At 42.5% G+C, this 26,551-nt stretch overlaps 1 protein-coding gene across 1 annotated transcript in view; it reads left to right on the forward strand.

Annotated features, from left to right (window-relative positions):
• The first annotated feature begins 815 nt into the window (after positions 1-815).
• Positions 816-26,551, forward strand: part of ostc (oligosaccharyltransferase complex subunit) — a 45,490-nt gene continuing 19,754 nt past the window's right edge. Inside the window, exons 1-2 of the mRNA XM_084312981.1 lie at positions 816-1,035; positions 2,488-2,581. Coding sequence (XP_084169107.1) covers positions 897-1,035; positions 2,488-2,581 — 233 coding nt within the window. The 5' untranslated portion in view covers positions 816-896. The remainder of the gene's footprint in view (positions 1,036-2,487; positions 2,582-26,551) is intronic.

The following is a 26,551-nucleotide window of genomic DNA, read 5'->3' on the forward strand; positions in this document are numbered from 1 at the left end:
AGTTCCCTCCCCCTTGTATATATTTACTGTATGTCACAAATGTAACAGTACTGCATGGTCTGCATCCCCTTAACAATTGTGTGTATTGAGCTGTACTGCATTCTGCAATCTGTTAATAAAGTTTTCAATCAATCAATCAATAAATCAATCAATCAATCAATCGGTCACTGTACCCATTCTGCAATCTGTTAATAAAGTTTTCAATCAATCAATCAATCAATCAATCAATCAATCGGTCAGGTCACGTGTACCCATTCTACAATCTGTTAATAAAGTTTTCAATCAATCAATCAGGGCCTGTGGTCACGTGTACCCATTCGGCAATCTGTTAATAAAGTTTTCAATCAATCAATCAATCTGTTAATAAAGTTTTCAATCAATCAATCAATGAATCAATCAATCAATCAATCAATCAATCAATCAATCAATCCCGCAGTGCAACGTGACCCAAATCATACGGCAATCTGTTAATAAAGTTTTCAATCAATCAATCAATCAATCCCGCAGTGCAACGTGCAACGTGACCCAAAATCACGTGACCAAAATCAGCCAATGGAAGCGAGGGGTTGCTATGTGCGGGCTTGTATGTGCGGGGCTTGTAAGCGCTGGTCTGAACGGCTGCAGCTGGGTACTATTGATAGAACGCCAGGTAGTTTGCAGGCTGTTTGGCGTGGAAATGGGCAAAGACACAGCTCGTCACGGATTGGGCAAACGCGTCAGTGGCCAATCAGAGAGCGTCTCCGAGAAATGCGGCTTGGTTTCGTAAGCACGCTTCCTGGACACGTCAACATCTACTTCCTGGACACGTCAACAACATCTACTACTGCTGCGGAGCTTGACGTAGCCTGACCCCCCTACCGCTGCAGCGAGAACACAGCCGGCCGCCGGTGACCATCATGGAGACTCTGTACGGGTTACCTTTCGCAGCGCTGGAATGTCCAAATATCAAACTAAAGAAGCCTTCGTGGCTGCACATGCCGTCCGCTATGACGGTGTATGCGATCGTGATTGTATCCTACTTTCTCATCACTGGAGGTAATGTAACGTTAAAGATGTTATTATGCTAATGCTAACCGTAGGTAGCTATAGCTTGCTGCTAACACATCGGCTAACTAGCTAGCAGGCGACATTGCATCCCATGTCCAACTACAATAAAAACACTACGGTGGTGGGTTGTATCGATTAATTATTAGCTATGTAATTGTAGTAATCTGCAGAACTTGAGCTAGTTAGTTAAAGGCTAAGTTTAGTTTTATGATGAATTGAAAATGGGGGACCCTGATGTAAGTTAAACAAGACGAAAGTCTTTCTCTGGTCTGCATCCCCTTAACAATTGTGTGTATTGATTGATTGAAAGTTTTATTAACACATTGCAGAATGGGTACAGCACAGTACAGCTCAATACATACAATTGTTAATAAGGGGATGCAGACCAGAGAAAGACTTTCATCTTGTTTACATCAGGGTCCCCCATTTTCAATTCATATAGTGTATTGAGCTGTACTGTATTGTACCCATTCTGAAATATTTTTCAATCAACCAATCAACGTTAGATCTAGCACCAACACCGATTCAACTGCCAAACATTGACATTAAAGAGTGATTACTTGAATGAGGATGGGCTTTTTTGTTGTTGTTGCAAATGCATATTCTTATGCATTTGTGATGCACAGGGCAACATTGCCCAAAGAGTCAAAGTCAACTTCAGTGTTCTGAAAACAGATTTTTAGATTAGAAACATAGACAACAAGTGTGTAGTAGAGCAGCCCCTACAAGACCAGTCTTTACAAAGACCTTGCTTTTTATACCCTGGGTCTAAATTGATTTAATGTTTCTAGAATCTAGAAGCATCCTGCTAACTGGGTGATATCATTCATACGACACAACTACCAGTACTGATGACAGGCTGAAAGAGGGCAGCCGTATCCGATAACTTAACCCATTGCTGAAACAGACACCAAAGGCCTTAGGGGAGATGAAGCATTGAACAATGTTATCCTAGTTTGTTTGTTGTGTACCCTGTGTAAGACAGGGTCCTATAATCAAATGTGAAATCCTGCTTATTTGTCTGAAAAACCAAATATAATTTCCCTGTTTTCCCCATGGGGGCGCTGCCATTTTGTTGCTGACGTCACGGTGTTGGTTTGGTCTGGCTCCTGCTGGGTAGCTGCCTAGTAAACATGGAGTGTCAGTAAATGCAACGTTGCCTACCAAACAACGGGACCGCAGTGGTTCTTTTTGTATTGCTCCTGGCTGTTCAAACTAATTTTACCGTGTGAAAGAGAGGAAAGCTAGATTAAATTCGATTACGATTCTTCAGGCAACGATTCAATGCATCATGAAATCTCTTCATTTGACTTCGATTCGATACATCAGTTCATTCCCCAAATTTTTTTGAATACACATGTGGGTGGGGGAACTGATTCACTCAGCATGAATGGACTATAGGTCAATAAAAACTCTACTCTGCTCTACCGCCCCCTGCAGGCATCATCTATGACGTCATCGTGGAGCCGCCGAGCGTGGGGTCCATGACTGACGAGCACGGTCACCAACGGCCGGTAGCCTTTCTGGCCTACAGGTACCTGAGCCACACGGGCCACATGATATAATGATATGATATTTGCATTTATAATGCGCCCCTCAGCCAATTTTTACATCGGTCCGGGACGCAGCCCGGGGAAAAAAAAGAATACGAATAAAATGGACAGGACAAAGAAACAGGGAACCAGGCAGACGGATAGACGGAGAACATAAGAACACCTCAGACACGCAACACGACAGCAAAGTAACTAGTGATCATCCAGAGTGAGGTGGGTTTTAAGCAAGGCCTTGAATGTCTGTACAGTGTTGGCAGACTTGATCTTGAGGGGGAGCTTATTCCACAGTGTCGGCGCCATCACTGCAAAGGCCTGGAAACCCTTTGTCACCAGTTTGGCCCACGGGACCCTCAGACACAGTTGGTCATTTGATCTGAGGGACCTGGAGCTGACGGGTTGGACCAAGAGTTATGAATGTTATTTGTAAGAGCCAATTTACATGGTTGTAGTGCCATATGTTATATTTTATGCATTTGTTTGGATTTATGTATTTATGATGAATTCTGCCTGTAATACATTGTGCCTGCCAGCCTGCCAAATTGAGTTTGTGGCATCAGTTCCCGTTGCTCACCAGTAGGTGACATACGTAGCTACTTAATGAGTAACGGGACTGATGACAGCAGGTGCGTTTGGTTACCGGTAGAGCCAAACAGTTTTTGACCGTCAAGTCGTCAAGTTGTCACGTCGACACGGCACGTTGTTTGTTATCGTTTTGTTTGTAGGGTAAAGTGTTTTGTTTGTTCTTTTGAAAGGTATCGTTTGGCAATTGCGTTTTATCACGTTTGTGTGGTAAATAAACCCATTTGGGGTGTTATTGGAACGAACCTTGTGGACATTCATTCCTTTCACCAGACGGTTACAACAGCGGCCACAGACGCGTCAATTATAGGTTTTTAGCCGGTAGCAGCCTCCTCAAGGGCTTATAGATTTATTGTTTTGTTAAATCAAGTTTGGCCCTTATACAAGTCAAAAACTAGTGCTCTTTAGTATAAAGGTGGATTGAGAACCACACCAAGAGCAAAGCAAGTCAAAAACTTGCTCATCAGTAAAGTGGATCAGCCAGAACCACAGCAAGACGAGCAAAGTAGGTTTAAGCTTTGCGCAACAAGAAACGTTGAGGACAGCGGGGAAGCCATTCAGCCTCGCTTTGATGCGCGCGCGGAGCTGATGCGTTGAGGACTGCGTGGGATTTGCGCAGTTCCAGCTGTTGGATGTCAACATAGCCAGGAGCTGAGAAGCGCTGAACGTCAACCTACTCATCAGAGCTCCGACTACAACCAACGGTACCCAACGTCAGCTGCCAACATTTTCATTGGTAGGCTACAAGCCGAGGTAAGGTAGCGCTACCCCCTTTTTTTGGCCATGGTAAATGTGTGCACACAACTCTTACGTTTTGCGAGCATAAAGTCCAATGCATTGGTAGCTGAAAATAGACTGCGCGTACCAGTCTACCGTTAACTTTGATTTGTTTGTGCGCGTTGAATCCGTTATGTGCGCCACGCACAACTATCGTTGACTGTTTGAATCCCTTCGTGCGCGCCGGGCATAACGTTATTGCTTCAATCATTTCACTGCTGATTGTCAACATGAGCGTTGCGGATGACAATCAAGACATTAATAATGAGCAACTCGTCGGTGCAGAGGCGGCTGTGAAAACTGTCACAATGGAAAAAAGGGAAATTAAACTGACCTTAAAGGCTGTAATGGAAAAATTGGGAAAATTGGAAAATAAAAGATCAGATATATTAAATAAGGCACAAAAGTTGTACAAAATGATGGAGGTATTTATGCACAATGCTGACGTGACAGGGGTACAAGATGTATTATGTGAATATGTAAGGCTGTGTGAGACAGCCAAATCTGTACAAAATGAATTTATGAATACGTCAACTATGTCCCCGGACGAAAATACATTACAAACTGCCTGGTTTGGGTCAAGAATAAACACGTTGGAAAGCTTCCACATGCTTGTTGAAAGTTGGCTGGCACAAAATATGGCAATTACAAATAGCCAGGGTGAAGTGCACTCAGAACCTGTGCACACAGAGGATGTGCACACTGTCTGTGTAGACACAGAGGCTGTGCACACAGAGGATGTGCACACAAGGGAAGTGCACACTGTCAGTGCACCCACAGAGGACGTGCGCCCAGACAACATACAAACAGTGGTTGATGATGTGAAACCAAAGGACAGTATTTCAAATATCTCCTTTGGACGCTCACAAGGCAGCAGAAAGAGTGGTAGCAGTGCCAGCTCTGAACGCCTCATAGCAGAGGCTAAAAGAGCATCACTGCTGGTGAAAGCAGCGTACTTAAAGGAAAGACAAGCTCTGGAGGATCAAGAGGAAGAGTTAAGGAGGAATAATGAGGAGCAAGAGCAACAGATAAGGAGGAGCAAGGAAGTGTTAAGGAGGAAAAAGGAGCAGCTTGAAATGGAGGCTGAGTTGGCTGTATCCACTGCCCATTTGGCTGTTATGCATACTACGTCAGATGCAGGGAGACGGTCACGAACCTCTAGCCAAAGGCATGTGGGAAATCACACTGGACCTCCTCATTCAATCCATACTGTGCTAAATACAGCAGCACAGCAATTCAGCATTCCTATGCCAGAGCCTGTTGTCAAGCCAAAGGTTAAACCTCACCTCTTCCACATGCCCTCACAAGGTGGAGCTGCTGCACAACCAACCCTCTTCCACTTGCCATCACAAGTTGGAGCTGCTGCACAACCACCCCTCTTCCACTTGCCATCACAAGGTGGAGCTGCTGCACAACCACCCCTCTTCCACATTCCACCACAAAGTAGAGCTGCTGTCCAACCACAATTGTATCAACCTTTTCAAATGCCACCACAAGGTGGAGCTGCTGCGCAACCACAACTGTATCAACCGTGTCAAATACCACTTCAAGGAGACTTGAGTACAGTCCTGCAACGGCAGAATGAAATCACTAATGCTCTTGTGCAACAACAGCTCACAATGTCTCTACCATCCAGAGACATCCCTGCCTTTGATGGTGACCCGCTTCACTACAGGAGCTTCATAAGATCCTTTGAGCACAATATTGAAGCAAAGGCCAACAAAGCTGATTGTTTATATTTTTTGGAACAGTTCACAAAAGGACAACCACGTGAGCTGGTAAGGAGTTGTCAGCACATGATGCCAGACCGTGGTTATGACATGGCCAAAGGTCTCCTGAAAGAACATTTCGGGAATGAATTTAAGATCGCTACGTCATATATCGAAAAGGCCTTGGCCTGGCCCGCAGTTAAGGCTGAAGATGTAAATGCACTACAGGACTATTCTCTGTTCCTGCGCAACTGTTGCAACGTGATGACAGAGATGCAACACATGCAGGAGCTTGACATGCCTACCAACATGCGCATGATTATAACCAAGCTGCCCTACCGATTTAGGGAAAGATGGAGGACAACAGCTTATGAGCTACTTGAGCGACGACATCATAGAGCTGTTTTTAATGATCTGGTCACATTCGTGGAACGTCAGGTCAGGATCCTTTCTGACCCACTTTTCGGTGACATCCAGGATAAACCAACCATAAAGGATGGATTGAGCAACAGGAGCAAGTTCCAGCCTCAGTCCAAGTTTGGCAGAGCTGAAGGCAACAGCTTTGCTACAACTGTCACACGTCTGGACTCCAAGGACCCAGACTCAGGCTCTGTCCATAGGGGACAGGATAGCGGAGCATATTCAGGCTCTGTCCATAGGGGACATGATTCCAAAGCCAATTCAGGCTCTGTCCATAGGGGACAGGATAGCGGAGCATATTCAGGCTCTGTCCATAGGGGACATGATTCCAAAGCCAATTCAGGCTCTGTCCATAGGGGACATGATTCTAAACCAGACTCAGGCTCTGTCCATAGGGGACAGGATAGCGGAGCATACTCAGGCTCTGTCCATAGGGGACATGATTTCAAAGTCAATTCAGGCTCTGTCCATAGGGGGCAGGATTTTGAAATGGAGAAATCTGAGTCTTGTGTATGCTGCTTTCAGGATCACTCTCTGTCAGAGTGCCCGCGGCTGAAAGGCAAGAACCACAATGATAAAATTATCTTCATAAAGCAAAATAGGATTTGTTTCGGATGTTTATGTTCCGGTCACATGAGTGCTGGTTGCGACAAGCGCCTAACCTGCAAGGTTTGTGAGAAAAAACATCCAACCATGCTTCACATTGACAGGCCTTACCTCAGCACATACCAGCAGCCTAATTCATCTGCAAGTGTCACTTCAGCTGTCAAGTCAAGTGTCACTATAGCCACGCAGACGTGTGGTCTTACTGGGGCCGGCGGAGGAAATTGTAAGCTGTCCATTCTGCCAGTCCAAGTCAAGTCCGCAAATGGAAAGATACTGCAAACATACGCCTTTCTCGACCCTGGCAGTTCTGCAACATTTTGTTCGGAACATTTAATGAGTGCATTGGATGTGACTGGACCACAGACTAACTTCCTTCTGCGCACTTTGAGCCAGGAGCAGGTGGTATCAAGTACCTCACTGAAAGGTTTGGAGGTCTCTGGTCTCAATGGGGACACTTTCTATAGCCTCCCAGAAGTCCTTTCACAAAGGAAAATGCCTGTGACAAGTGACAATGTTGTATCACAGGAAGATTTGCTGAAGTGGCCTTACCTGTCCCATGTCCAAATTCCCAGCATAAAGGCAAATGTTGATCTATTGATTGGTACCAATGCTCCCAGGTTATTGGAACCTTGGGAGGTGATCAACGGCCGTGGAAATGGTCCGTATGCTATGAGAACTGTTCTGGGCTGGGTGGTCAACGGCCCCCTGCAAGAAAATAATGGTCCTGAAAATGGGATTTCAGTGGCCACTGTCAATATGATTTCCGTGAGCAGATTGGAAGAGACACTGAGCAACCAGATTTCGGTGTGCCATCCCTTGAGTTTCCTTGGCCCAGTTACACTTCCTGCCAAGTCCATGCTGCTCAAACTGTGGAGAAGAGTGTGCAGCTGGGATGAAAACATTCCCAATGACATTGAGCGCCAATGGACAAGATGGCGGGAGATTTTATCACTTCCTGCCAAGTCCATGCTGCTCAAACTGTGGAGAAGAGTGTGCAGCTGGGATGAAAACATTCCCAATGACATTGAGCGCCAATGGACAAGATGGCGGGAGATTTTATTGACATTTGCAACTCTGCAGCTCCTCGGCAGAGTTTTTAGAGGCCTTCCCAGACGAGAACGGCTTGGGGTGCTCGGTGCTTAAAGCCAAGACATTGATCTTGGAATGACCATTGACCGGGCTTGGTCCTAAGTTTGTTTTGCACGAGGCGATAGTCTCAAATATTTGATTTGTTTTGTGGTTATATGGCACACTTTGGCTCTTTTTTGTTTTTCATTTTATGTTATAATTGTTATATGTTATGACATTTAACAATTAGAGGCCGGCGTGTAAGAGCCAATTTACATGGTTGTAGTGCCATATGTTATATTTTATGCATTTGTTTGGATTTATGTATTTATGATGAATTCTGCCTGTAATACATTGTGCCTGCCAGCCTGCCAAATTGAGTTTGTGGCATCAGTTCCCGTTGCTCACCAGTAGGTGACATACGTAGCTACTTAATGAGTAACGGGACTGATGACAGCAGGTGCGTTTGGTTACCGGTAGAGCCAAACAGTTTTTGACCGTCAAGTCGTCAAGTTGTCACGTCGACACGGCACGTTGTTTGTTATCGTTTTGTTTGTAGGGTAAAGTGTTTTGTTTGTTCTTTTGAAAGGTATCGTTTGGCAATTGCGTTTTATCACGTTTGTGTGGTAAATAAACCCATTTGGGGTGTTATTGGAACGAACCTTGTGGACATTCATTCCTTTCACCAGACGGTTACAACAGCGGCCACAGACGCGTCAATTATAGGTTTTTAGCCGGTAGCAGCCTCCTCAAGGGCTTATAGATTTATTGTTTTGTTAAATCAAGTTTGGCCCTTATATTATTGTTACAAGGACGGCACATTACAAAAACATAATAAACCAATAGGCTTACAGTTTCACATGACTGGCGAGAAACTGAACGACTTTATTCACCAGACAACGAGATGTTCCAACAACTCACAGGTTACATAGTAGGACAGGCAGGCATGGTACACTGATAACAGGGACTGCAGCCGACACAGTAGGACAGGCAGGCATGGTACACTGATGACAGGGACTGCAGCCGACACAGGACAGGCAGGCATGGTACACTGATGACAGGGACTGCAGCAGACATGGTACACTGATGATGGGGACTACAGAAAAAAGCATTTAATGGAAAAGTATTCTGTATTTTTTACTATGACAACTAATAAACAAACTTGAACTGCAGGACTGCAGCAGACTTATAACTCTCCATACATCACATTCTAGTACTCAATTCACACCTCAAATCACTCAAAGATAAGTATTTCTATCCACCAGTAGGAAATAAAATATTCTTTTAAATAAACAAGGCCTGGAAAGAGTACAGTGAAAAATATCACAATACTGGAAATCACGTTATCCGTTTAATATCACAGGGGGGGAGGAGTATCGCAAGATCATGTTGTATCGATATTTTCCCACACCCATATCAAATACTATGCATCAGTTTAGTGAGGTAGGGAGTCGGGACTGAGGTGATTAGTGTCAACTAGTACCGGTAGTTCATATAGTTCATTCTAGGGACGTATGTGATTAGTTTAGTGATAGGTTGCAGCAGGATAGGTTGCAGTAGGATGGAAGTAGTGATGCACCGATGTGAAAATTGTGGCAGATGCCGATAACCGATATTAATATTGCTGTTCTGGCCGATACCGATATTTACCGATGTCGATATCTCTGTATAGAAAACACTTTTTTATGATAATCAAATAAAGAGCTATTTTCCAAAACACTTTTTTTTTTTTTTTTTACTTTTCTAACTTATTTTCAGAAATGACTGATATTTTAAAACTATTTAAGGCCAAAACATGTAAAAAGAAGAAAAAGAATACACTGCACTCTTACAATGAAGGCCTGGGAACAATAACATTCGGTATGTACATGCACATGAACCAGATATAGAAGATCAATAAACCCTCATAACGGTTTAATGCCCACACTTGTCGGGGGACGAACTGCATACAAGGATTTAAAAACTTCATTTTCATCTAAATGTATAAGCTTGGCAAAGTTATTTTAATATTTTAAGTAGGGCTGGGCATAGATTAATTTTTTTAATCTAGATTAATCTATATGCAATCCTGGAATTAATCTAGATTAATCTAGATTAAAATGGCTCAAAAAAAAGAAAAAAGTCTGCCTAAGGCATTCAAAATATGTGTGTTCTACCCAAATAATGACCAGAAGTAAGTCCTTACTTTTACTTTCCTCCTTACGTTTCTCAGGCCAGGTGGCCCATTACACCATGAGCCCATCTCCCGTTTCCAAAATGCATTACAGACTGTTTGAAAAAGCTGTTTTGCTATAATTGGTAATGAAATATCAAAATAATGTTCAATAAGATGTACTTGTGTTTAATAAATCGTTTTATTCACACAAATAAATAATATTATCAGTACAGAACAGTACCGCATTTCAAACTTTCAAAGAGAGAGAGAGAGAGAGAGGAGAGAGAGAGAGAGAGGAGAGAGAGAGAGGGAGAGGGAGCCTCTGAGTTTCTGCAGTTTTCCCTTCATCTCTCAGACAGCAGCAACAGAGACACCAAGTGGTGACAGAAGGGAACAGCAGCAGACTGAACGGTTCAACTGAGGTTAACTGAATGAAAAAAAAAAAATATGCCGCTGAAGTGCTCTTGAGCAAGGCACTTAACCCCCAACTGCTCCAGTGGAGTTACTCAGTGTTGTTTTATTCACACAAATAAATAATATTATCAGTACAGAACAGTACCGCATTTCAAACTTTCAAAGAGAGAGAGAGTTTCAGCACTCTTTGATGAACATTGTTACTCAGTTGTGACTACAGTGGAGTAGAGAGCACATTATAGACAGGTCTGCAGGCTAAATCAGTCTGTAGACTACAGTGGAGTAGAGAGCACATATCAGTCTGTAGACTACAGTGGAGTAGAGCATGTAGGGGCCTATACAGACAGGTCCAGTGATGTGACAAACTACCAAACTGGAAATCAGTTAATATAATCTGACAGAATGTGTGTTAAAGGAACATGCCAACCAGGGGTGGCCTTAAGCATCTGGAGGCCCGTTTCAAGAGCTAACTGAATAGCACTGTGTTGTTTATCAACTAATAGTCTGCATTGAATAGCAGTGTGTTGTTTATCAACTAATAGTCTGCATTGAATAGCAGTGTGTTGTTTATAAACTACTAGTCAGCACTGAAGAGCACTTTGTTATGCATCAGCGGACATAAAGACCGCTTAAACAAATCCCTCAATTAAATGAACAACAAAAGCAATGCCATATATTTATCTTGGGAATTAAAAGTGCATGAAAGTACTGCTGCTGGTCCTTCCTGCTGACCTGTCGTACAGAACTTGTAAGTCGCTTTGGACAAAAGCGTCAGCTAAATGACAAAATGTTGAGCAAGGCACTTAACCCCCAACTGCTCCAGTGGAGTTACTCGGTGTTGTTTTATTCACACAAATAAATAATATTATCAGTACAGAACAGTACCGCATTTCAAACTTTCAAAGAGAGAGAGAGTTTCAGCACTCTTTGATGAACATTGTTACTCAGTTGTGACTACAGTGGAGTAGAGAGCACATTATAGACAGGTCTGTAGGCTAAATCAGTCTGTAGACTACAGTGGAGTAGAGAGCACATATCAGTCTGTAGACTACAGTGGAGTAGAGCATGTAGGGGCCTATACAGACAGGTCCAGTGATGTGACAAACTACCAAACTGGAAATCAGTTAATATAATCTGACAGAATGTGTGTTAAAGGAACATGCCAACCAGGGGTGGCCTTAAGCATCTGGAGGCCCGTTTCAAGAGCTAACTGAATAGCACTGTGTTGTTTATCAACTAATAGTCTGCATTGAATAGCAGTGTGTTGTTTATCAACTAATAGTCTGCATTGAATAGCAGTGTGTTGTTTATAAACTACTAGTCAGCACTGAAGAGCACTTTGTTATGCATCAGCGGACATAAAGACAGCTTAAACAAATCCCTCAATTAAATGAACAACAAAAGCAATGCCATATATTTATCTTGGGAATTAAAAGTGCATGAAAGTACTGCTGCTGGTCCTTCCTGCTGACCCGTCGTACAGAACTTGTAAGTCGCTTTGGACAAAAGCGTCAGCTAAATGACAAAATGTTGAGCAAGGCACTTAACCCCCAACTGCTCCAGTGGAGTTACTCAGTGTCAGACTGTGGTTGTACTGGGCAGCTCCCAGGTGTGATTGGAACTGTGTGACTGAAGCAGGGCGTAGCTGAAAAAGAGCATCTGTGCTCAGCGAACCTACCCTGGGTAAATAAAGGTTAAACAAAAACAAAACAAATGGCTTGACTCAATCAGTCTCTATTTCTCCTTCTTCCACCAGTCACTAAGGCAGACCAGCTTGTTGACATTGTCTGGTGACAAACTAGCTCTCCTCTTCTGCACAATATGGCCCGATAAAGAGAACAGTCTCTCGCATGGGACAGTTGAGGCAGGGCTCCCCAAGTACTTCAGGGCAATGTGGGCCAGCTTACCGTAGGCGGCAGTGTGGTCTGACCACCACTTCAGTGGACACTGATCCAAGCTGGCACTTGGCTCTACCTTGTACCTCTCCACAAGATTGGGCACTGGTGAGTCGTCATCAGACTCCGAGTCTGATCCCATCACTAGTGTTTTCTTTTTAGGTGGCTCAGGGTTCTCCTCCCTCGGGGGCTGCAGAGCAGGTTCTTCTGCCTTCACCAACCCACTCAGTGTTGCCCACACTGGCCCCCTCTCTGCTTTGGGCAGGCATTTGAGGTCCTTAAAGCGTGGATCCACAGCAGTAGCTACCTTTGATGAACAAAAATAAATAATAATTAATTGATGATGAAAAAAATAAAAATTAAAGTAACTTTGCAAATCCAACCACCATATTTCTTCATGACTCATTCATCTATCCATTGATCAATCTACTGGCTTAACAGTCTATAATGGTCAGACAATACAGTTATTTTCTAGTCTAGTCTAGTCAGCCATTCCAGGTTACTTTTCTCCCTCCGCTGGTTGAGGTCCTGGGTGAAGGCATTCTTGAATCGCACAATGTAGGCAGGATCCTCATCCGAGATCTTCATTGCGTGCTCAAGGTGGCGCAGGGCAGGTAGAACCACAGAGCAGGATACATACTTGTCCCCACCAAGGAGCTCAGTGATGTACCTACACACACAAAATATGGCCAATTAATTTAACTCAGATTACACTTTTTTAAAGTTCTGAAACACACACACACACACACTTTAACTAAGATTACACTTTTATAAGTTCTGATTCTGAATCATTTATAGTATTTAAGGGCATGCATTTCTTAATTAAATACAAAGTGACTTTTAAAAGAAGTTGTATGCCAATTTAAGAACACGCTATCTTTGTAGACCATACAGTACCTGCATGGCTCCAGCAGTTTCTCCAGCTTTGCCAGCTTCTCGTATTCAGCATCTGTTGGGAGGACCAGCTTGTGCTTATGCTGGGCCAGCGTTGCGTGCACTGGGACTCTGTTGCGCCTCAAACGATTGATCATTGCAAGGGTGGAATTCCAACGTGTTGGAACATCTTGCACGAGTGACTCTGGCTCTTGTTCACAGGATGCTTGCTGGACATTCAGCTCATCTGTGTTGGCCGGACTGTGTTTGAAATGTCCGACCACTTTTCGACACTTGGCCAGGACACCATCAAAACCACTATCCCGAAGGGACATTACAATGGCCCTCTGTATGAGGTGCGCAATGCAGGGCATGTGCTCGAATGGCAGTATCCTCCCTGCTGCTATCATGTTGGGAGCGCTGTCTGTCCCAATGGTGGTGATTTTGTCGGCTATCTCCCACTGATTAGCGACGTCCAGAAACTGCCTGGCACACGCCTCTGCAAAGTGGCGCTCCTCTGTTTTAATCACACCTAGTACAGACAAAGTAGATCAGAATAAGTTTGCTAGTAAAAAATGTATACCATATACAAGAAAAACAATCCACAGTTTAAACAAGAACAAATTAAATGATAATAATAATAAAAAATAAAAATAAAATAAAATATCTCGCTATTCAGATCACATTTGACTTTCATACTGACAATTTTTAAAATGTATATTACATCCCTTAAGCTCGCTATGGAGAGAATTCCAAACCTTTACACCAATAACTGAAGGACACATCTGTTTAAGTTTATTAATTTTATTTAATACTACATGCCACGGTGGGTTGGTTTCAGGTTGGAATGAATATTCAGCCAGTTGGATGGTTATATGGTTGGATGGCTGGGTATCCAGCCTGAATGAATGAATGAATGAATGAATGAATGAATGAATGAATTAATGAAAATGTTATTAACAGATTGCAGAATGGGTACAGTACAGCTCAATACACACAATTGTTAAGGGGATGCAGACCAGAGAAAGACGTTTGTCTTGTTTACATCAGGGTCCCCCCTGAAACCAACTTAACCGTGGTCAATTAAATAAATTAAATAACAAACGTACCCAAGGCGAACGAGTGAAGTTCCCAGCTGGCATCGATGAAGTGTGCAGTAACGCCTAGGTAATTATCGTTGCTGACCGATGTCCAATGGTCCCCAGTCAGTGCTACACACGACGCCGCGGCCAACTTCTTTTCCTTCACAACTTTCTCTGTGGCGTGTTGGTCATGAATTCTCCTCATGATAGTTCGCCTCGCAGGTAGCTTGTAACACGGGTCGCCTGTCGCCGCCCGGAGAAGAAGCTCAAGTCCATCATCTTCAACCACGCCTTCCTTCATAACATCAATTTGATGCTTCTTGCTCAGGTGGTATTTAAGACTCGAGGAACTCCTACAGTAGGTCATTTGCGCTTTGCACAAAGTGCAAATCACCTTCGTCTTGTCGAGGTTTCCATCTGGAAGCTTTTTGAAAATAAAATACCCCTGAAGCAAACTGTGCTTAATGTTACCATAGATATCTCTTCTGCTCACAGCGTCCGCCATTGTCATGCAGCTCAGCTGATGGTAATGAGCTTCACGCATGCCCCGCTCACGTGTTCACGAACTTCACGCCCCTCCCCCTCCCCCCACACACACACACACACACACACAGAGTAGTTCGACCAGGTTGGTATGGTATACATCCGCGAATGTCCCAGACGAGACCCAACGCTGAAAAAAATGTTAACGGCGTTAATTATATTATCGCGCGACACTAGTCTTGCGATAACGCAGCACGTTAACGCCGTTAACGGCCCAGCTCTAATTTTAAGCAATTGCTCTCTTACTTTAGGGATTTATATAATTTAGTTCTAAAAATCTATTTTTTTTCTCCTTTTTTCTGTAAGGTTCCAACATATGGAGGCCTCTCACTAGGAGAGCAATTACTCCTCACCCACCAGCAGGGGACAGGGGGGGACACAGGGACCCCCCCGAACGCCTTGGGAGCACTTTATGTAAAGTTTATGTTTTTTATTTATGTTAATCATTATATGTATTCGGTGAAGAGAGCGGAGGCTCCAACCGGAGGGGGGAATGAATGTGACATGGGGGGGACTGACAGACGAAAGAAGAAAGATGACAATGGTTAAAGGTATAAAAATGATGTCGTTAAACATTAATGGAATGAATAATGCGATAAAGAGGGGCAAAGTGATGTTGAAATGTAAAAAAAGTGAGATGGAAGTGATTTTTCTGCAGGAGACACATTTGGTAGCACAGGATCATGAGAAACTGAAGAGATTTGGATATGAAAATGCATACTATAGTTCCTTTAAACGGAACCCGAGGAGAGGAGTAATCACGTTAATCAAAAACACAGTCAAATTTGAATTGATCAAGGAAGTAAGAGACAAGGAGGGAAGGTTTGTTCTGGTGAAGGGGAAAATGGAGGGCCAAATGGTTACGTTAGTGAATGTTTATGCACCCCCAGAGAGTGAGAGGGATTTATATGAGACCATTTTTGATATGATAGTGATGGAACTAGAAGGGATATTGATATGCGCGGGAGATTTTAACATAGTACTGAATCACGACCTAGACACCACGAGTACTAGAAAAGGACGAGCACCCATCAGTAGATATATGAATATTCAGATGACGGAAATGGGAATTACAGATGTTTGGAGGGGGATGCACGCCATGGACAGGGAATACACACATTACTCACACCCACACGTGACATATGCGAGAATAGACTATTTTTTGATGACGACGGGGGACAGTTACAGGGTACGGGAGAGCAGAATAGGAGTAGCGGACATATCGGATCACAGTGCCATATATCTGACAGTAGATCTAGAAGGGAGACGGAGGAACACGATCTGGAGACTAAATGTAGGAATACTAAATAACAAGGGGGTGGTGAGTCAGATCAAGGAGGAGATATCCAGGTATAAGGAGGAAAATGACAACGGGACGGTAGACCCGAACATTCTATGGGACACACTAGAGCTGCCGCGGTATTGATATTTTCCTTACCGCACGAATTTGCGAAATATTTCCTACCGCCGCGGTTATTACCGCACAGTGCGCACAAAAAAAAAAAAAGGTTTGAATGCATTTTTTTTTTTTAAGTAGTCTACTCTTATAGCCTGCCTCTAGTCTAATGGCGCTTTTCCACTGCATAGTACCTACTCGACTCAACCCGCTTTAGGCACCTGGTACTTCGTTCCTTTTCCAATGCAGCCAGGTACTACTCCGTTTGTCTCCGTCCGTGTGGGGATGCAGGCGGGGCTGCTCGCTTGTGTACACTGAAAGCTCCGTGGGCATAGATGTCCGAGGGCTTGCAGCAAGCCAGAGTTTAACACAGTTTCAATCAATCAATCAATAACAACATTAACCAGACTCTCGTTGCGTCTATTCTGCCAAAGCTAACGTTACCTCTCATTGTGTATTCTACCAAGCAAACCCGGGTTTAACGTTACCTCTCGTGTATATCGGCTGACGGTAGTATTACGCTAATAACAACAACAAACTTAACACATCAGCGATCTTGTTGTGACACTAAACTCTCCGCTCTGTGGTAAATTGGGTTGATGTCGGTTTTGTTTCATCAATAAATAAGGCAGAATACACAGTGAATCCATTCTTTTGTTTATTGCACTTGGTTCTGTCGCAAACAAATCCTGAATGAAATACATCCTTAGCGAGGCAGTAAAGATGGCGGCGCGGCGTTCTGTTTCTGTTCAGAGTAGGGATGGGTACCTTTCACATTTGAACCGATACCGGTACCGGTACCTGTGAATCGATACCGGTACCCAACGGTACCTTTTTTCGGTACTTTAGTCTCAAGAAATTTAATTTACCTACCTCAGTCGTAAAAAAAAAAATCCAAACTTCAAATAACTACAATTTCGACAGTTTTCGGCTTGTCATTGCTCCGACTGCTTTGTTGTTGAATCAAGTCAAATCCTAGGTAAGCATATATTGTGCGTGTGAACGTTGACATGAAAAGAAAAAAGTAAAAAAAAAAAAAAAAGGTAAAAATAAAAAGTAATAAAAAATATTTTTTTTATTTTTTTTTATTTATTTTTTCGGTTTCTCACTTGATTCGATATTCGGTAGTACCGACGTGTTTCGGTTCGGTACCTCAAAAGTACCGAATTCGGTACCCATCCCTAGTTCAGAGGCTACAAAGTGTGACGCGTCTCTCTTCTGACCAGTCAGTGGTCTGCAATGTTTCACATGACTTTTCTGGTACCACTTCTACCCAATAGGGTCGCTTGGAACCGAGTAGGGTATATCTGCAGAGCCGCAAGCCGCAAGCCAACTTTATTATTATGATAAAAAACAGCGGTGACGCGGTATTCAGCCTAACTGAGCGTGATGCAACAGCGATACCGCGGTAATGCGGTTATCGCGGCAGCTCTAGGACACACTGAAGGTGGTGATAAGGGAGAAATTGATGGAGAAGACAGCAATGCTGAAGAAAGCCAGAACGGAGACATATCACAATCTGATAGGGAAGCTGAAGGATCTAGAGGGGAGACACCAGATATCAAAAGAACAGGGAACGCTCGGAGAAATCAAAGAAGTAAAGGCCAGGATAAATAGGGAATTATTGACGGAAATAGAAAAGAAAGCGAGGTTCATGAAACAAACGTACTATGAAGGGGGACCAAAAGCGACCAGACTGTTGGCTAGGAGAATTAGGACGCAACAGAAGTTGAACACGATACACACAATAAGGGATACAAAGACTAATGAAATATTGAGAGACCCAGCGGAAATAGAGAGGACATTTAGAGAATACTATGAGAAACTATACACACAGCCAAAAGCAGCGGGAGAAGAGGAAATAGAAGCATATCTGGAGAAGCTAGAGCTACCATCGATAGGGAAAGAACAGAATGAAGAATTAAATAAAATAATTACGGAACGAGAACTGGAAGAGGCAATTAGTAGAGCTAAAAACAACAAGTCTCAGGGGAGCGACGGATTCCCATCGGAATTCTACAAGACATTTAGAACTGAATTAGCACCCATGTTAGGGGCGGCGTTCAGACACACGATGGAAGAGGGAAAAATGCCCCCCCCCCCCCCCTCGTGGAAGGAAGCCATAATCACCACGATACCGAAGGAAGGAAAGGATAGAGAATTATGTAGTAGTTTCAGACCTGTGTCCATACTCAACGTGGATTACAAGATGTATACATCGATAATATCAAAGAGATTTGAGACGTTTATGCCAGACATTATAGATGAAGATCAAACTGGATTTATTAAAGGGAGACAGACACAGGACAACGTGAGAAAGACATTACACATAGTAGAGGAGATACAAAAACAAGGAGGTAGCGCGGTACTGATTAGCCTAGATGCAGAAAAAGCATTCGACAGTGTGAGCTGGACATTTTTATATAAAACATTGATGAGGTTCGGACTGAACGGGAGGGCGATGAAGATGATCAAGGCGCTATATCAAGAACCGACAGCGAGGGTTAAGGTGAATGGCAGCTTGACAGATAGAATCAGATTAGAGAGGGCTACCAGACAGGGATGTTGTCTCTCACCGACGCTCTTTGCCGTTTTCATAGAACCACTGGCACAACTGATCAGACAGACCGAGGACATTAAGGGAGTAAGGATAAAGGGAACGGAATATAAACTAGGCCTATTTGCGGACGACGTGATAGTATACATGAGGCAACCAGACAAGAGCTTCCCGGCACTGATGGATCTACTGAAGGAATATGGCCACTACTCAGGATACAAACTAAACGTGACAAAGACACAGACCTTAGCATGGAACTATACCCCAACGACGGAAATTAGGGAACAGTACGGGATAAGATGGGACATGGACAAGATTAAATACTTAGGGGTGAACATCACGAGAGGGGTGGAGAAACTATATGAGGCGAACTATACACAGATAAATCAGAACATCAAGAGAGACTTAGAGAGATGGACAGTAATGCCCTTGGACTTCAATTCAAGAATAGAGGTCATTAAAATGAACATACTATCAAGGTTACTGTACCTATTCCAGTCACTACCAATACAAATACCACAGAATCAATTCAGGGAGTGGGACAGACTGATATCGAGGTTCATATGGGCGGGGAGAAGACCACGGGTCAGATATAAAACACTACAACTACCAAAGGAAGAGGGAGGGATGGCAGTACCCAGCCTACAAGATTATTACTATGCAGCACAACTGAGAGCAGTGACGTGCTGGTGTAATGACAGATATGAGGCAAGATGGAAAGACATTGAAAAAGAAGGGGAGGGATACAAGGTACAAGCTCTGGTGGGAGATAGGGAACTATTTAAAGAAAAAGAGGGACTATTAGATCCAATCCCCAAATACACCTTGACCATATGGAACAGAGTAATAAAAACACACAAATTGGAGAAGCAGTCAGGGGTCCTGAGATGGGTAGCACATGACAAGAGATTCAAACCAGGGAGGTTAGACCATGGATTCAGAAGGTGGGAGAGGGGGGAGGGGGGCAACAGCGATATGCAAAATGATAGAGAAGGGGGAAATGCAGACACTACAAAAATTAAAGGAGAAATTTGGACTAGAAAACAGGGACCACTTCAGATATCTACAGGTTAGAGCAGGGGTGGGCAATTATTTTTCCCGGGGGGCCGAATGAGCAACTGAAAATATGTTGGAGGGCCGGGCCAAAATTCCAAACTCAATTATGCATAATATAAAAAAGCAGTAAATGGCATTGTTTTGACCCCTGGTAAGAGTGTATGTCAGGGTTAGAAATTAACATTTTTTTTCAAGGGCTTTTTTTGCCCCCCTTAATTGATTTTCGGGGGCTTTTTTTTGTATTTCGGGGGCACTGAATTTTTATGATAAAAGGTAGGGGTGGGACGGTTCACAAAATGGACGGTTCGGTTCGTATCACGGTTTTGGGGTCACGATTTTCAGTTCGGTTCGATATACGTACATTTTTATAAAATAAAATGTAACACTCAAATCTAAACATGCTTCTCATTTATTAAAAAGAAATAAAAAAGTTTACAGTGTTACAGTGTTTACAGCCTTAAATAATGTTTGGCACACAAAGACCGAACTGACTGAAAAATATAGGCTACATTTGTAGTATTAACTTAGTGCAAACAAACAATATGCTCAGCCAGCACTAGACGTTCCTTTCTTTAATATAAACACAAAAAAACAATGTCAACCATGTTTAAATTCCCTGATTGTCAGTTCTTAATGGAAAGATTCGTGTTCTGCTTGAAATTATTATGTATCTGTCTACATTTATTTAGACTAACATTATTTAAATATTGAGTGCAACTGTGGTGGATTACGTAATTCGGTGAGTTGGAACTATCTATGGGTTGGCGCCGGGTCCCCACGGACATTTTAGTGTCACGCACCTTCAGCTCAGGCAATGTTATTATCAGCTCCGGTAGCTCCGGTAACGTTAGGAGGTGATGGCATGCAGTCCCGGTTGGAGTTAGTAAAACACAGTTGTATGTTAGCCTTCTTGGATGTTGAATAAACGCCTATCATTGTCTTTAAACACCCCGCCTCTCAGACTCCCATTTCCTCCTCTGCTAGCTAGTAGCTACGTTAACATTTCGTTGACTGTATTACCTCGCGGGCTGATTCTATAGTTAAAACGTGCATTGTGTTGTACAAACTGCTAACGCTATGGCAAGATGTGTGTATGCCTATGTAATGTTAATGGCTATGTTTTTAAAGTCGTAATGAAGATTGATTTAGATTGTGCTTGCCATTTGTACACAAACTGACTAGCACCTGGCTCAGCTGCAGTGCTGCTGCAGCAGCAGCCAGTGCTCACCTCCGCCAAATGATTTTTTTTTTTTGCGCGTCATCTGAACCGTACGATACACAGACGCGCCATTACCGGATAAATATATATATATAATTAGTAAACTGTCGGGGGCATTTTGTGCCCCCCTTAACTGATTTTCGAGGGCATTTTGTCCATTTTCAAGGGCATTATGCCCCAAGCCCCCGTTAATTTCGAACCCTGGTGTATGTCATTATTTGGCAATTAAAAGGTGAGGTTAGCTTTCAAAAATATCATTTATTCAAATAGAATTTATTTCCAAAATGATAAACAAAATGTGAAACATTAATAACAAAGGGCATGTATGAAAAAGTGCTATACAAATAAAGTTATTATTTTGAGTTTCATATACTATTGAAACAAGGATTTTCTTAGCTTTCTAAAGACATCACATCATCTTATAGCCAAAATAAACAAGACATGAAAAGTGTCCCAGTAGCCTTTTTTACTCTACATGCCTATATTAAACATTTAATGTTTTCAGAACTGTGCAAAAAAAAGAAGAAAAAAAAGATCAAGTGTCCCATTTCACTTGTTATATTTCCACATTTTAGTGTTCTTCAGCTTTTTTTTCTTCTTTCATTCAGTGTGATAAATCCAGTCTCTGTTGAGCTTTAACAAGTCCATCAAAGTCAGGTTGCATGTCTGAGGTGGAGATGCGAAGCACAGCTGCCAGATGTTCATCAGTGAGAGAGGATCTGTACCTGGACCTGGTAAACGTCATGACTGAGAATGTCTGTTCACATATAGGTGGATCCAAAGAGAACCAACATCTTCTGAGCATGTCTCCTCATGTTTGGAAAGTTCTCCTCCTTGAGAGCAGAGTAGAACTCTAGCAGTGATGCTGACTTAAAGTGCTCTTTCAGTAGTGAATCAGACTGCAGGTCAATGAGTTCAAGCTGAACATCAGTGGGTGCACTATCAACACTGCAGGTAAAGGGAGAGGAAACCAGCTGCATTTCATCCTCAACCTTTTTGAAATCTTAAACCCCTTGAAAATTCATCATGCAGTGCTCCCAACATGGATGAGTACCTGTGCCGGTGATCAGCTGATGGTTTGACTTCTTTCAGGGTTTTCATGTGTTTGAGATTGTTGCTGCCTAGTTGCCTTGAAATTAATTGCAACTTTGTCATGAAGGCTTTCACATGGCTATGCATTTCATGAGCAAAAATGCCCTTGCCCTGCAGTTGTGTGTTCAGTAGGGATGGGTACCGTTCACATTTGAACCGATACGGTACCGGTACCTGTGAATCGATACCGGTACCCAACGGTACCTTTTTTCTGTACTTTAGTCTCTAAAAATGTAATCTACCTACCTCAGTTGTGAAAAAAGAAATCCAAACTTCAATTAACCACACTTTCGACCGTTTTCGGCTTGCCCCGACTGCTTTGTTGTTGAATCAAGTCAAATCCTAGGTAAGCGTATATTGTGCGTGTGAACGTTGACATGAAAAGAAAAAAGTAAAAGTAAAAAAAAAATAATAATAATAATAATAATATTAAAAAAAATATTTTTTATAATTTTTTTTAATTTTTTTTTATTATCATGTAATCTTTCGCGGGCCGGTCAGAATCATCCCGCGGGCCGTATCCGGCCCGCGGGCCGTACAATGCCCAGGTCTGGGTTAGAGACTACTACAACAAAGAAATAAGGGGGGCCAAAGACGAAGAACAGAATGGAATAATAAAGATGATAGTATGGGCATACGAAGGGGGGCAAGGAAGAGTAATATCAGCAATATACCGGGCTATAATGAACAGCAAGTGACACACGACCGATTACATAAGGGAGAAATGGGAGAGAGAGCTAGAGATAGAAATAACAGGGAAGGAATGGGGGAACATATGCGAGGTACAACATTCAACAACAGGATCGAGGATATGGAAAGAGTTTGGATGGAAAAACATAATCAGATTCTTTATAACCCCAGAACTGAAGGGAAAATATGCACCAACACAAAGAGCTTGCTGGAGGATGTGTGGGAAGGAGGGGGCAAATCACACGCACATATTCTGGGGATGTCAGAAGCTGAAGGGGTATTGGGAGGAGATAGGGGAGGCAATGATCAGAATACTAGGATACGGATTACCACAAACAGGACTGGTGCTTTACTTAGGAGATCTGACACGAGGGAATACAAGGGGGGGACAAATATTTAATAAAGATAATGTTGATAGCGGCCAGAAAAGCAATAACGAGACTGTGGTACAAGGAAGACCCACCGACAATAGCACAATGGGTAGGAATAGTGGAAGAGATACAGGATATGGAGAGGATAACACACAGGAAGAGAAATTTGGGGAAAGATGGGGAAAGTGGGAGGACTATAAGGGGAACGAAAACGACATCACAGAGGAAGAAACAAATGCAACACAAGAGGGAGAAGGGTAAAGGAGGAAAGAGGTTCAAGGAGGGTCTCTGAACCCATGTCACACATTTTTGCTTTAGTTAGTATTCTCTATCTCTATCATTTGGGTAGGACGATTGCTTTATGTTTTTTCAATTTATTATTTATGTCTGTGGAACTTTTGCTTAAGTCGGTATTTATTATTTCTGTTTTTGGGTATTATATATATATATTTTTTTTCCTTTATAATTTGTCTGTTTAACGGTGTTGTACATTATGTCTATATAATATGTACCTGGAAGACCGACTGAGAGGATAACAATATTCAAATATGATGTAAGCGCGCGAGAGAATTTTTTTTTGTCAATTTTTTTATTGATAAACGCATAATATGGTTTTTACCTATACATTCGGATCAGCAGTTCAGCACCTGCACTGTTGGTGGGTGAGCCTAGTAAAGGATGTCGCATTGCGTTCATCTTCAATGAATGGACCAATGCAATAGTCTACCAAAGCCCCCCCCCTCTCTCTATATATCTCACACACACACACACACACACACACACACACACACACACACACACACACACACACACACACACACACACACACACACACACACACACACACTTCAGAAACAAACATAGTATCAATCATGAGAGCATCAATAATACACCTGAGTGATGTCTAGTAAAATATCATTTTTTTTTCTTTTTTTTGGGGCCCCCCCAGTGCTGGGCCCTTGGAATCATCCTAAGCTACCCCCCCCCAACTACGCCCCTGCTTGTAATACAAAAATGCAAATAAAATTTGAGTAAAAAAAAAAAAAAAGTTCCAACATATACGTGTTAGTAGAAGGTTCAAATTAATATGCTAATTGAGGTATATTTTTCATTTCATTTAATTTTTATTACATTAATTGGAAGGTGCTAGACCAGTGGTTCCCAACTGTGGTGCGCGAGCTACCTCTAGGTCAGGGGTGTCAAACTCATTTTCACAGAGGGCCACATCAGCATTATGGTTGCCCTCAAAGGGCCAAAGACCGTAATGTAAAATAAATGTAGCTATACATTTACATATTGTTAAACATGGTGTTTCTGTATTTATTACTTATTCAAGTTATACATATTGCATATTCATTTGCATAAATGTAAAAATATATGTTAGCTTATGTTATTTTAACAAATAATTTTAGTTTATCAGAACCCCATATTACTCCACCAATCAATGATCAAACCATTCAAGTAAATAACAAAGAAGAATATCATCAAATACAAGCTATGATATTAAGTTTGTTCAAAACCTTTTTGTCACAGTCAAGAGGGGCAGAACTAACAACTGTGAGCTGCAAAGAACACGTGGGACAGATGTAGCAGATGTTACAAAAACAAATGGCTGCACACAACCTTGCAGAGGCCATACATCCAACTAATGGAAGATAGTTTAATTAACTTTAATTAACAGATTGCAGAATGGGTACAGTACAGCTCAATACACACAATTGTTAAGGGGATGCAGACCAGAGAAAGACTTTCAGGGTCCCCCATTTTCAATTCGTAATGAAATTGCTATTATGTGTCTGCATGAACACACAACTGTAACTGTACTCAAAAATAACAAAATAAGGGTTGTCTCAGTTCACAACTATATTGGTCAAGTTTTGGGTGGGACTTGTTTGCGTCCCTACAGCTTCTTATTCAATTGAGCGAGATGCTCGGTTATGTCACACAGCCAGTTTGCATCTGACAGTTCAGACAATATTTCTTCAACCCTTTGTTACCTATTCCGCCTGGATATTTTTTGTATTTTGGGCTGTAAAATTGTCAAAGAATGTCTGAGGAGTAAGTGCTTTTGGCTTTTTTCCTTTGTTACCTCAGATGTTCAACATACATGTATGTGTAAGAATGTGTAATAACTAAGGCTGTCAAAGTTAAAGCTTTATTAACGCATTAACCCACAATTATTTTAACACTGCTATTTTTTAACCCAATATTAATGTAAAAATTTTTTTTTTTTTTTTTTTTTTTTTTTTTTTTTTTTTTTTTTAAACCTGAGCTCTTGGGGGGCCACATCAAATGACGTGGCGGGCCGGATTTGGCCCGCGGGCCGTGAGTTTGACACCTATGCTCTAGGTGGTGCGTGACATGAAAAGGCTAATGGCGTTATTTTACTAATAAATATATAACTAATATACATTATTTCAAATGGGGATTTTCACTGTGTAAATCATGAAATTCAAGAAACGTTTTAATAAAAAACGTACGTTTTAATAATAATAATAATAAACAATGTCTCGGGCGAGGTGCGTGTCGTCTGTGCTGATGCGCTCCGCTCTGCCTGGAGTCTGTCCAGCGGGCCGATGACGGTAGCGAGCGCGAGCCAGTGCACTTAATAACTTCCTGCCAAAAGCGCGGGACCAGCGCGCGATTGTGGCACTTACAACATGCAGAGCTGGCTAAAAACATGGAAACTGTCAGGTGAATCTAAAGTCAATAAAAGTAATGAAAGAGGACAGGAGGCGAGAGAAGCGGAGAGCAGCGTTAGAGTGGAGACAGAGAGTGATGATGACACAACAGCCCAGCCCTCCACCAAGAAAACAGGGTAAAAAAGACAACGAGACTGGGCGACAGACTGGAAAAAGCAAAGGGAAATATGATAAATTATCTGTGTCTGGGCTTCACTTAGATTGGTGATGTGGATCACCCAGATCCCCAGTGTGTGATGTGCGGTGACGTCCTATCTAACAGCAGCATGAAGCCCTCATATCTACGTCGCCACTTAACGACTAAGCATGCCGAAGTTACTAAAGAACCCCTTGCATTTTTCAAATCAAAATTGGAGGACTTGAAAGGCAGACAAAATAAACTCCAGTTTCATTCATGTGGTGGAGCTAACACAAAGGCATGCAAGTCTTCTTATCTCGCAAGTTACAGAATTGCTAAAAAGGGACTACCTCACACACTTGTGGAAGACGTGTGCCTGCCAATTGCCAAAGATATGGTTGAATGTATGATTGGAGAGAAAGAAGCAAAAACATTGGATATGATCCCGGTGTCCAACAACACGGTGTCGCGACGCATCAATATGATGTCCGAAAACATCCTGGCTACATTAGTCAGTCGCGTGAATAACAGTGAGTTTTATTCTCTCCAAGTAGATGAGTCCACTGATGTGGCAAATCTGGCCAATCTGTTGGTGTACATTTTTGAAAATAATTCCCTCTAAGCACAGG

This window comes from Notolepis coatsorum (assembly GCF_963971535.1).
Source record: "Notolepis coatsorum genome assembly, chromosome: 4".
NCBI classification, from domain to species: Eukaryota; Metazoa; Chordata; class Actinopteri; order Aulopiformes; family Paralepididae; genus Notolepis; species Notolepis coatsorum.